The sequence below is a fragment of the Falco punctatus genome, assembly GCF_963210335.1.
Source record: "Falco punctatus genome assembly, chromosome: 3".
NCBI lineage: Eukaryota > Metazoa > Chordata > Aves > Falconiformes > Falconidae > Falco > Falco punctatus.
In genome coordinates this window covers 97,027,861-97,041,117 of record NC_137582.1, presented here as the reverse complement: position 1 = coordinate 97,041,117, position 13,257 = coordinate 97,027,861, and the positions used below count along the sequence as shown (strand labels likewise).

The 13,257-nt window shown below is 42.2% G+C and overlaps 1 protein-coding gene and 1 long non-coding RNA gene across 2 annotated transcripts; one reads left to right on the top strand and one right to left on the bottom strand.

Annotated features, from left to right (window-relative positions):
* Positions 1 to 162: 162 nt before the first annotated feature.
* Positions 163 to 4,563, bottom strand: LOC308060040. Its single transcript, XR_013926569.1, has 2 exons — positions 4,435 to 4,563; positions 163 to 1,180 (listed from the first exon to the last, which is right to left on the bottom strand). It is a non-coding gene; the product is annotated as an uncharacterized lncRNA (long non-coding RNA).
* On the top strand, positions 4,207 to 10,766 carry LOC308060039 (transmembrane protein 14C-like). Its single transcript, XM_080378250.1, has 5 exons — positions 4,207 to 4,253; positions 4,452 to 4,535; positions 7,033 to 7,134; positions 9,901 to 9,988; positions 10,187 to 10,766. The coding sequence occupies exons 2-5, from the start codon at positions 4,460 to 4,462 to the stop codon at positions 10,242 to 10,244; spliced, it is 324 nt and encodes a 107-aa protein (XP_080234376.1). The 5' UTR covers positions 4,207 to 4,253; positions 4,452 to 4,459; the 3' UTR covers positions 10,245 to 10,766.
* Positions 10,767 to 13,257: the final 2,491 nt, after the last annotated feature.

The window sequence follows — 13,257 nt, the reverse complement described above, 5'->3', positions numbered from 1 at the left end:
ATGGGTAAAAAATTCATCAAGACCATAAACCAAGTCCACCACTTAAACATGTTTAGTCCTACAATTTCCACCTTTTTTTTTTTTTTATACCACCCCACAAATCTGTGCTTTCACAAATTCTGATGATGTATACTGTCTCCAATCAGCATAGTATTACACTAGTCATATGCTTTCTCTTGTTTCATGCCCAGTTACTAATCAAACATATACACTCTTTACACCATTTACATTTAAGCTTTGGCTTACAGAACCGTTTTACCCCACATATCATACATCAGCACAAAACCATGGGTTACATCCCTTACAATATAGACAGTTTATTTAGTCTGCTTGCTCTGAGTCTTCTCTTCTGTCTTCTGATCTTGACATACAGGTCGCACAAACTTGCTAGGGACCCATATACGTCCTTTATCTGTGGAGATACAAAAATAACCTCTACCGATAAATAACGCTGGATTAGGTCCTTCCCATACACCTGAAGCCATATTTTTATACAGAACATTCAAACCAGGAACTGTAGTTGTTTGGTTCCCTCATGCTGTTTGGTAATGTATAACAACAGGTGATCCCTCTCTATCCTCCGTAAGGGAGAGATAGTTTAAAGTAAACAACACCTTAGTCAACCGTTTAGTCACGTCTATGTCCTGCGATACTTTCTGTCTCTGAAGATAATCCTTCTGGGTGCGGTTTGCCCTTTCAACAACTGCTTTCAGTTCTAAGGTTTGAAGGTTGTCCCGTGGTTCACCGGTGATCACTTGTTTCTGCCACTGATTATCGGATTGCCAAACACACGCAGCCTTCTTCATCTTTCGTCCTGCATCTGCAAACACCGTTGGCCCTTCAGCTGGTCTTTTTGAGCGTAACAGTCTCGCAATCCACTGATAATGTTCTAACATCTTCCAGAGAGGTCTTTTTGGCCGGTTGTTGTGTACAACACCTGTATAACCCATCAAGGCTTCCTGTATGGCTGTTGAATGTCTCAGAAGCCATTCATAATCATCACCACGGACTGGAATACTGATATCTGCTGGTTCAGTCCCATCAATTTCAACAATCCTGTCTCTTCCTTTTCTCACCAAGGCCGCTACTGCTTCAGGGCGACTTAAAAGATGATGTCTGGGTTGCAATAGCAAAAACAAGCACTCTAAAATGATCGCCGTATCATGCATTAATTTTTCTACTGTAAGAAGGAACATGTTAAAATTACTTAAAATATGATGATCACATTTCATTCCTACATTCACAGAAAATTGTACTTTCTAGTTCTTGACATAGACTTACATATAGAGTTTATAAGCAAAATGCTTGGGTTTTTTACTGTGTCCATACTTCACGCATCTGATTTTTTTTTAAGTCTTTACATCCATCGTTCAAATGATTGAAATCTTTTTTTCAGAATATGATACATATTTTTAGGGGGAAGAGTTTATATCGATAAGATTTTCCCTTCCCCCTTCCCATAGTATTTTTTCAAGTCCTTGATCTGAGCCGTATTGTTAGGAGAAAAAAAAAATTATCTAACATTCAAAATGTTTGTCATGCTGATAAAATGTCACCCATCTGTTTTGCACTTAAACAACAAGTGAATTCCTGACCTTCTTAGTCAGTGGGAACAGGATTTTATCCTACATGTTATTACAAATACACAGTAGGAAAACCAAAGCTGAGCTGGATAGAACAAGGTCAAATAGCTGTACTAAGTGTTCTCTTTTTTTTTTTTTTTTTTTTTTAAGTAAGGCATTTTAATGTTGTTTTCTGCACTACTGGAGTAGTCATTATTTCTTCTGTTTCCAAGGAGCAGTTGGAATCATGCTTTATTCTGATTCGCTTTGGTAATAATCTGTTCCTCCGTCTTTGTGTAGCCAGAGAAAAGGTAGAGAAAATCAGAAAAAGGATTGAGCCAAATGCGGGGGCAGGAATGCAGGCTGTCTTGGGGATGTAAAACAGGATACAACTCCCCTCACCTCTGTGTAGGCTCTGTCACTGCAACTAAGTAAGCATCCTCGGTGCTGCTGGAAGACTGCTCACATGGCAGTATCCCCTTGGAGGTGGGCGTCTGTATCTTCTGTGAGTGGTCCCCTTATTTAGCTAAATGATCACAACCCCTTGTCTGAATATTCAGTGTAGTTGATTTATATGACCCCAGTTTAATTCAACATTAAACATTCAATTGTACTTTATTTTAATTTGACACAGCTTTTAACTTTAACAGTGCTCTGAATGTGTGTGTACATAAACACAGGCAAATAATGCGGGGCCTAAAATGGTGTGGAGACTTGGCAGGAAAGGTACCAAATCAGATTTTTAATTTATAACAAGGCTCCTGTAGTACATAGAGGGCTTACAAAGTGTAAGCTTAAATAAGAGACTTGTGTAAAGTGTTTTCACTTGTAAAGTGTTACATCTATTTTATAGTCCTTATCTTACATCTGTTCTTGACAAAATGGCTGCCGCTACTAAAACAGTTTTTATTGTTTTAATGTTTAAATCCATGAGTTTATGGCCATGGATATCACACTTATAGAAGCAAACTCTCCTGAACACCAGGGAAACATCCAATCTGCACATAATTTTAAGAATTAAAAGGCAGAAATGCCACAGAATTTTGGTTCTAAGGTTTAGGCTTACAAGTAAATATTAGACATTTGTGAAAATACAAACTCCCCGTATAGTAACAAAGAATTATGCACCTCATGATACTTGGAACAATTTGTAAACTGGAGACAGAGAAGACAAGTCCTGACAGTTTTTAAGTTGAAATACAAGAAATAATCCTGAGAGAACTCGCATTTTTATACTTGGAGTGAATGCTCAGCTACTGACTGGTACTTGGCAACTTTTCTGGTTGTTTCCTTGTGCACATCTTCCTTTTCAGCAGATTTTCAGTTCTAGTTTTCAGGGAACTGCTTAGAATGATAGAGGGGAGGCAGCAGTGCAGAGAGGAGATGCCTGCGGTGAGAAAGCCCTCGCTGTAGGGCGAGCGTGCATGATGCTGCTCTGCAGCGGGAGCCATGGCTGCATGCAGCCTGGGGAGCTGCTCCTCAGCTGGGCCCCGCCTGGGGAGTTCTCCCAGTTTTCCTGCTTCAGAACCCCACTGCTGGATTACAAAGCAAAGCCCCGTGAACCCCAAACCTCAGCCATTACAGAGCTTGAACAGAAAAGGGAACCCCATCCGGCATAGGTTGGGTCTGTGTTTGTTGTGGCACTTTTCAGGGAGACAGGAGAGATCTGTTTATGAGGCCAACAAGGGAATTAAACTGCTTTCCACTTTCTGACCATGAGGCTAATTGATGAAGCTGGGAAAATTTGAAAATGCAGGTAGAGAAAGCTACGTTTTGCAGAAAGCACGGGCTCCTGATGTTTTGTGGCTTCTGTTAGGAAGAGGAGCTGAAGCCCCTCAGCTCAGGGGCCCGGCTGGAGCAGCGCTTGCTCTTTCCCTATGGTTCAATGGCCACGGGCGGTAAGTGTACAGAAAACTGGAATGAATCCTGCAGCACCACTGGTGTGAAGAATGCCAGTTTCAGCACTTGGGGTGGGAAGAGAAAGAGTTTATCTTTGCAGACAGTTAGAAACATCTCTACATTTTTTCCAGATTTAAAAACAAAACACCTTCTTTGGTTTTTTTTCTAATGTTTTACAATTAAAAAGGTATTTTCCATCTCCCACTGTTGTATAACTTCTACAGGGGAAGGCTCCCTTTTTCTGTCGCATCAGGTGTGCTTGTAATTTGAAGATAGAAAATCCACTACATCTTCAACAAAAGGCCTATACTGACATTCCTGACCAAAGCCATGAGCAGCCTGGGGGCTGCCCAGCCCCGGAGCTCCCACCACACCAAAACCCACCCCCCATTTCTCAGCTGCACCCCCACGTCCCCCCACTTCTGCTACCGGACTGGGATGGATGGGGGCGCACACGAAGGCAGTTAGGAGGGTGCTTTGGCCCCCCACTGAACAAGCACACAAAACACGAAGCCTCTCCTCATTTTGGGGCCACTCGGGCTTCTCGCTGGGGCACCCCCCCGCCGGGCTACCGGCAGCACTGCAGGCGGGTGGCACGGCACCCACGCCTTCCCCTCCGCACCTCCCAGCCCTGCCCGTAGGGCTTGTTTGGTTTGGTTTTGAGTTTGTTTTTCCTTTTTTTCTCCTCCTCCCACCCGGAAGAGGGAAGCTGGGGGCGGGGCGAGGCTCCCTGCCCCCCCCCGTTCCCCTCCCCCCCGCCGCAGCGCGCCCGGCCGAGCAGCCGCGGGGCAGGTGAGCGCCGCCACCGCGCGTTTTTCCTGAAAAAAAACCCATCAAATCCGGTTTTATCGCTTGGACTCGGTGTAGGGCTTAAGCTTTAGGCAGACCCTGCTCACGGACCACCCCACCCCCCCCGGGAAAATGCCCTGTTTGTTTTTCTCCATCTAAAAAATGAAGCGATACTGATCCTCACCCCAATTTCTCTTCCAGTTTCCAGCATGACAGTGGACTGGCTCGGCTTCGGCTACGCAGCCCTGGTGGCATCGGGAGGGCTCGTTGGCTATGCAAAAGCAGGTACGGTGCGGGAAGGTGCTTGTACGGCCCCCCCCCCTCCCCCCCCGCCCCCCAGTAGCTCTGTATAAGCTGAGCAGCTTTTTCCCGAAGCCGCCTATCTCGAAGTTCACACAGACGTCGAGTTTATCGCTTTGTGCCATATGCTGGGAACCTGCTGCTGTTGGGGTGGGGTGGTGTTTGGGTTGAGCTTTTGGGGCTGATAAAGCCCACGATCGGCTTTCTGGAGGATGCTGGTACCCCACCTCTGCATTGTGCTCTGGGTGAACTGGCACAAGTTTGCTTTGGAAAGGCTTTCTCCCTGCTGCTTTAAATTTAAGCATTATTTTTTTTAAATTTAAGCTTTTTATTTTAATATAAGCATTTTTTTAATTAAGCATTTTTTGAAATTTAAGCATTTTTTGAAATCGAAATTTTAAAATGTCATTAAATTTAAGCATTCTATCAGTGTTCTGTATTTTCCAATGACATAAGTGACTTTTTTTGGAGATCTATTCTCATTGTGATGTTCGATGGTAACTGTAAGCTGTAGGGTGTTTTTGGAAGGATCCTTTCTCCCAGTAGAGCTGAACAATGCAAATCTGTCCTTAAACTTGTTCCTTTTCTAGGCTTTGCATCATAAGCTTACCCTCTGACCTACTGCTTTCATTTCCTGAGCTTTTCCTGCGTTTGCCCTCCTCTGGACGGAGCTGTGCACTCATCCTTGCTGCAATACTGTCTCTTTCAGCTTCGAAATTCCATAAACCATCTTAGTGCTTGTGAGCTGAAGGGGCATTGCTGAAGCCAGGGAGAACTTTACCATTGCATTTGACTACATAGATGCTAATGCCTATTCCAATCTGTTTTCTGTTGGCTTACTGCATCCTTTGGGCTGTGAGTGGAGTTTAGGGCAGGAGGGACAATAATGAGAACTTAAGTAACTAATTGCATCTGCATTTCTCTAAGGCTGCTATGAAATGGTCGGTGTCTGTCTTACCCTGTGGTCCCAGATGGGAGGACGTGGCCCTGCTGAGGCAGGGGAGTCCAGGTCACAGGATTTTTGAAGGGGGAACAGGAACTTGTATGGTGACTTGTAGGGGAAAAAAAAAAAAAAAGGCGATCACATCCCTGCTAATAACTTGGAGAAACCAAAAGGGAATGGAGCTTTCATCCACAGAGCTAAGATGGTGATCTGGGTTTTTTTTTACAGCCAGGTTTATTTACCCCCACAGATAGTGGTCAGTAGTAGGTACCTTGGGAAGAATATGAGAACAGGGAAAGCAAAGAGTGAGTAAGTGATTTTCTCTCTTCATTTAGTAAGTTCTCTGGGTCCCAGTGTTTTGAGACTCGGGAACTTCCTGAGCCAGAAATGGTGTGGTTGTCCTAGTAAGTGTGTGTCATAGCTGCTTAAACAGTACCTTGAGGCATAACATTCAAGGATATGATGGCCATTTCTTGGCTGCCAGCCTTATTGTGGAAAGAGTTGTAGCTACCACATTAGTTCTGTGCAGAGCAGCTACTCACTAGAGTGTGAATTTTTTCCTTGCACGTGTACGAGAGAATATGTGGTGCCATCATCTTTACCTCTTGTTTTCTGTACCAAGAGCAGGATCTGAAGCAGTGTTACAGCTGCCTTGTTGATGACTGAGAAATGATGGCTTTCTGGTAGCAATATGCAATCCTTCTGTAACATTGAGAGGAGATCTTTATCAGCTTAGCTTTGCAACCTTGTGGCTTTTAAAGGTGACCTGAAAAATGGCACTTGTACGGAACCACCCTTGGTAGCATCAAGTCCTGATTTCTCCATTAGCCTTATTGAGGGCATTCGCCACTTGCGGTGGTCGTGCTGCTTCATTACTTGATGTAATCCATAAATCACCACTTTGGATGTGGTATCCTTTATCTTCTGGTAGTTTGGGATTATCACTTATGCTGAGGGCTTGATCCGAAGTTTAAGTGAATCCAGGGAACCTTCTTCCAAAGCCTGCAGTTACCTTTGGGTCAGATCTGGGGTGTACTTAAGAGATACAATTTTTCTTATTCAACTCCACTCTCTTCTTTGGCAACTCTTCACTTGTCTGAATGCCCTGCTGCTCACTTCAGTCCACGTGCCCTTTTTCTGATCTTAAACACCTAATATTTAATCTGTCTACTTTACTGCCTCTCAAGAAGTTCTGACATTACTGCGTTGAAACAACATGCTTCAGTTTGCACAAAAAAAACCCCCACCAATTCTTCTGCTTTTCTCGCTGTTCTTTCATGATAAATATATGAATGCCTTTGCTGTTGAAGATTTCCGTACTAATGCTATTTGTATCTTATGCAAGACTATTTGAACATGTTTCTTGGTGCAGATCAGCATGGTCTTAGTGTCTTAATAGAAAAAAAAATCTCTAATCTGCTTTATAACAGTAAATGTCCTTCTTTTTTTAGTTATTTTTGTTGTTTTACGAAACAGATAAGCTGATGAGCAAGTTTATTTCTGAGCTTCTGATTAATGCATTATCTTTTACTTGTTCAGGTAGTGTCCCATCGCTAGCTGCTGGCCTTTTCTTCGGGAGTTTGGCTGGACTGGGTGCCTATCAGCTCTCACAAAATCCAAATAATGTTTGGATTTCTCTGAGTAAGTAATTTAAAATTTTAATTAGAAGGGATTATATTTACCCTGAAATAACTGGGTACTTAAAGTGAGTACCTAAAAGTCTTGGAGAAGAGTTAAACTGATACTGTTATAAATCTAGTTTCAACACAGTCTTTAAACTTGTGTTTTAGTGAAAATTCTCCATTAGTGGCGAGACTCCACTGCTCTCCCTGGAATGTGTTAGCATTCTCCCTGGAACTGTTAGCATTGCTTAATTATTTTTTTAAAGAATGTATTGAGAATGCGTATCAAAAACTGTTTGTCTTGGTGTGTCTTGCTCAGTGATTTCTCACATTCCTGCATCCCTTTTGCAACAAGTATAGAGTGCTTTGGGTGATAGTTCAAACTTACATTTTTTGTTCCTATTCTGCAACAGGAGAGGAAAATATCTGTCATTTAACATTAGAGTTTGTCTTTTGAACATCAGAAAACTACAGATTATGAAAGAAAATGTGCCGTCGGGTAAAGTGAAACTTAAGATGGCTTAAAAAAAATAATCAAACAATACCATTATTTCACATCCTTCAGCAAAATAAAAATCAAAAAAGCATTTTGTGTTTAAAAACATATGTAGCATGTTGGGTGTGAATCTCCAAAATGCTGGTTTTATCTTTCTGCCATTTACCATATAGAGCTCAGGGCTGAGATTGCGTTAGGGTGGTTATCGCCTGCCGCTGTAACCTGTGTGTGCCTAAAGCTCATGCCAGTTGCAAAATAACATGACTTGGACTTTTCTCATTCACCGCTAAGTTAGGGTACCTTGCAACTGAAGTGGGCTGAGAAAGTATGTGTAGGTAATTCTGGTAGCTTCATTGATGACTGACGCTTGTTGGACTGCTCTATCTCAGATGGTTGTGAGCATGTGTTTTAAGTAACGCTGTCTTTAGGGTTTGTGGTAGTAGTATCCTCTCCTCTCCATTCCTGATCTATAGAAGACATCAGTGCATGGCAGCTCCGGAGCACTGGCTACATTTCAGTCCCCAGGCTTTGCTGAATTGCTGGCTGCCACCATGCACCTGTCTTGTACCGGCGTGTTTGAAGGATCATAGTGCAAGGGAAGTGCTGGTAAACTGATGTCTGACCTTTGTGTGTCCTCTTTATGGCTGGATCCTGCTTTCAGCATCCTGTGGGAGGCTGAAGCATATCAGGAGATGCCATTCCCCTGCAGATTGCCCATACCCCTAGCAGATTATTTTATTGTTGCTGAAAACAGCAGAGATTGTGATCGGCTTATTTTTATATATGAGAAATACGTGGGATTACAAAGGTGTTGCGTGCCTGGGGAGATTTAACAGAGAAGCAAGCTTCAGTAATGCCTTTTCTTCTTTCTTCTTCTCAGAACCAGAGCTTCCCTTCTCCCTGACTTTGAGAAGCTAACTGTAGGGAGTCACTGCTTAATCAGTGCTTAAAGAGCTGCACTGACGGTAGGATTTGTTCACTGAGGCAGTGACATAGCATCTAGCTCTTTAATATGGTAAAGTCAGAAGCAAAAGGGGAAGGCCCAGTGTTTCTCTCCACTTCAGCATTGTCTACAGTGTGCTCCACTTCCATATCTGCTGGACAGGTCAAAAGCTGTGCATGGTCAAGCCTAAATATTTGGAATAAGCTGCAAATACAGCAAGCTTAAGAAGAGTGGGACAAAGTACTTTCCTAAATGTGAGAGACAGATACATTTCTGTAATTCAGTAGTATATGGAGTCTTTTCCTCCTTTTCATGCTTTAAAGTTTTTGCAGTGTGTTCTGCTGCTGTTTCAGACAAAATCACATTTAGTGAGCTGTGCATAGTTTGAAGGCTGGCCACTGATTAGAACTTGAGGCATTTGAATACTGAAATACAGGTCTTTCCTGTGTGTTAGACTGTGGTCCCAGTACCTTACGTGTCTCCTTACGTGAGATTGCTAGATGTCAGTGACGCAGGGTGATGTTAGGGAGGAAGGATGCCATAGCGAAGACTGAAGATGAGCTGGGTCCTGCAGAGCCAGTCATCACATAGAAGTAATGGTAGAACATAAAAGAGTGGTTGGAACAACATGCTGTGTGTAGCTGTTACCACTGGGTAGCAGTTGCGTGCTAAGGATTTAATTAGTCGTTACATTTTCCTTGTGGTTTTCTTAGTATTCAGTCATTCTTTGAGATGCAGTGTTCCAGGGGTTGCCTTTTTCTATTTTACTGGCACAGTGAAACTACCTGGCTCTGTGTCAAGTGGTCAGGGTCAATGGCTTTAACTCTTTGATCTTAGTGGAAGGTGGTGCAGGGCTGAAATGCTTACCACTTATATAGCACGCTTTCCTTTTGAAGGCTTTTGCGAACATAAACTAGTTAATTCTCAGAATGTCGCTACAAGTTAGACATGAAAATGTTCTCTCCCTTTTATGAGAAGTGGGGGAATTACGTGCACAGTGTGGAGATTCGCCTGTGCACAGGGAAGGAGTGAGTTCCAGAGCAGGGTAGCACAGGTTGTTTCCAGTCTCCAAAGCAGCACATTTTGACAAAGAAATTTAAGGAGTGTGTGCAGAAGCATATGGAGTCCGCTGCCTGCTGGAACTTCATTTAGAGAATTTACTTTTCACGTAGCGAGGCATTCCGAAGTTTAAACAATTTATTGACTCTTCTAGTCTGTCACATGAAGTAACCCATTCCACTTTTTACTTGATGCTACTGGTTCTCTCTGTTCTGTTCATTTGGAGTTGTAGCATCTCTCTCACACACATGCATTTGCTGACTGGACTGTGTAATCTCTCGTTTCAGTTACATCTGGAACACTGACTGCCGTCATGGGAACAAGATTTTACAACTCTGGAAAATTCATGCCTGCAGGGCTAATTGCTGGTGTCAGGTACAACACAATATACTTTTTTTGTTTGTTTTTAACCTCAATGTGTGATTTCTTATTTGCATAGCTAAACTGGGATGGAGTGAGTCATCTTTTGTGTATCTCTTTTGTTTCCATGCACTAGTTACCTGGGAAGTATTTGAAAATGAGTTGACAAATTATTATTATCGTTGTTTAATTCTGTGTTTTCCCCTCTTACAGTTTGTTAATGGTTGGAAGATTAGCACTGAAGATGTTGGAAAAGCCCCTTGATAAGTAGTGGTTCATTTTACAGTTTAGTATCTGGATAAGGAAACCTGATGATGAAGTTGCAAGAGTGCAGAAGCAAGAAGATGGAACAATTTTCTATATCGAGACAGGATTTTTCCCTTTATTTTTTTTTTTATATAACAGGGGAGTGGAATGACTTAGTTACATACAAGGTGCCATTTGTTTCAGTGATCTGGTGGAGCTATTATTGTGTCGTGAGAAACTGGTCCTGATTTTTCCAGGCACATTTCAGTGTATTTTAACACTTCCAGGTTTTATATTCCAAAATACACTGCTGACAAATATGAAGAGAGGACCTGTAATTAGGAAAGTATCCACTAAGAGGCACCAGGAGTAACTGGCTAAATACGACAGTGTAAGCCTTTCATACCGAGTATTCCAGTGTGCTTTACCCCTTGCGTTCCAAGTTGATACACTATGTCTGTATAACACCCAACAGATCTTACCTTTTTATTATGAAATGATGCTACGATGTTGCTTTTCTATGAATAAAATGTGTTACAAACCTTTACTTGGCATGCTTTTATATACTTTCTGTGTGTATGGAGGTAGGGGGTTGGGGTTTTTTTCCTTCTCAGTGGAAGTCTTTGCAGTGAACTGTTAGTATCCACGTGCTGTCTTATAATGACATTTTAAAATCACTTTTTAAATGGAGGGGCAGAAGATTAAATTCAGGACCTTCATTAACACTGCATTAAGACAGTGGTTGGAAAGGAACTTACTTTGTGGATTAATTAAGCAAAATCTGTGCTAGGCTAAAAGAACAGTTGACTCTGATTTGGCCGGACTGTATAATTAGAGTGAAATAGTTTAACACCGTGTAATTCTGATCTTACAGGTTTATTTGACAATAGAATGTATCAGCATTTTATTTTTATCACTTAAGGAAGCGGCTGTGCCTCTTCAAATCTGTCTTTACTAGGAAACCTTGGAGTCAGGAATGTTCCTGGTTTGGCTGTGGTGCCTGAGGAGTGAAGTGTAGAAGAGGCATCGGTGGCAGTGTGTAACTCTTATTTTAAAGTGATATTTTATGTAGGGACTATTTAGGATTTTATTTTGGGATCTCTGTACCACTGATTGTATCAAAACTTTGTCAACTTCATAATGCATAATTATGGCAAACCAGGTTTATATTAACTTGCACCTTACGCACTTCCCATTTTGTAGTGCTTAAAGGAATTTGTAACAATTTTCGCAAACTGCATAAAGTGAATACTGAGCTATATAATTGCTCTATTTCTTACGTCACTTCAGAGCTTGTATTTCCTGTTAAAAAATGGCATTTAACAATACTGAGCCAGAGTGACATTTCCATTGTCATGAATCAATGGAAACCCATATGGCAGTAGATCGAAAGCTGTCGTAGTAGAAAGCAGTAATTACACTATAGGTGTTAGGTCAGTTGTGCTGTGTGTTATTAATTCTCTTAGCAGAAGTTATAAAATTAATTCCAGGTTTTTGAACATATTTCACATTGTAAGCTCTCCTGTTTCCAGGCACTTAATCCATAAATAACCTCATCTGTACAGGATGGATCTGCAGGGAGCGACACTAAAAACATGTAAAAGCGTGTCTGAAATCCTAGTCTCAATTACGTCTTAGTCTCTTTTGACCATGCTGTAAGCAAAATCCAACAGAAGTTTTGCAATTAACTTTCTGTATTTTAAACTGTCCTATCTAATTGAATAGAAAATTCCATCCCTGCTGCAGAATTTTCTAGAGCCATTCAAGAATTAAAGACATCAGTATCCTTTTTCCAGACTGCCTGTGCTTTTAGGCTGATTGTTAGATAAACCTACAAGTTTTCTTTCCTATTTTGATTGTGGAGGGTTTGGTCGTTTTTTTTCCACTGAGGATGGTCTCTATGTAAATCGAGATTATTACTTCTGCATGGGGTTCATTGTGGCCATGTGATGGCTTCAGTGAAACTTCATGCTGTGAGTCAGCTTGTGTACGGATGTAATGTTTTGGAAGGGTGATTTAGTTATTTTTAGGAAATGAGCTGTTAAAATAAATCTTAAATTAATGCTACTCTGTTCAAAGCACACTGTGAAGATAAAAGTGTTAGTTTAATATTACTTACGGTATCAGCTGTCAGCATAAGCTGAAATTTTTTTAATGAGGCACAGGAGCAGAAAACTAGTTTTACAGTATACAGACTGGGTCACTAGGATCCAACAACTCAGAGTTTAATTATGCCTCTAGAACTCAAATATGTTATAGTAATGACAGAAGGGGAGTTATCAGATCCTCGTTTCCCAGAGTGAAGACCCAGGCCCTCTACTGCACATGTTGCTGTCACATCTCCAGTGCCCGGTGGAAGCTGCGTGGCAATGAAAAACATCAAGCATGTCACCTCTCTCTTGAGGGGCTCACTTAAGGCTGGGAATAGGAAATTTCCTCTTCACTTGGGTAGATAAATGATCCCTTGAAAGTAGGAGCTTGCCCTGGACTTTGCAAGGGGGGTGTATAAACTTACCTGTCTTTGTAATAGCAGTTGCTTGCTGTAGGTCCTGGAAAGCAGGAGATGCTGGGCTCCCTTCAGTTCCCCCACTCCGGATGGGTCCAAGCTCCCTTCCCAGGGCAGGGCTCTGTGCCTCACTCCGTGGGATATCCCACAGCAGGAACATCGCCTGTGGAAGCCATGCTGCAGCAGAGAAGGGAGCGCAAAGCTCCTGGGACCTGTGAGAACAGGAGCAACTATGTTCTTTAGTCGTCTTAGAAAGACAAATAGTAACTGGCACAAACACAGAAACATCCTGAAGCTGGGAAGTGGGACCCAGGTTCCTCTCTGCCCAGGTAGAAAACCCATGGAACAACCTAAATTTCAGCTCTGCTGTATGTCTACTTCTGGCTAACCCTAGGTTCCTTCCCATTCAGCATCTTACCTGTGGTGTCCCAGTTGCTCACACTGGGGCAGCAACAGGCACGTACAGGCTGGGAATGTGACAAACCACCCAGTTAGTGGAGATGTGAGCAAAGATTTTGGGGGTGTGTGTCAA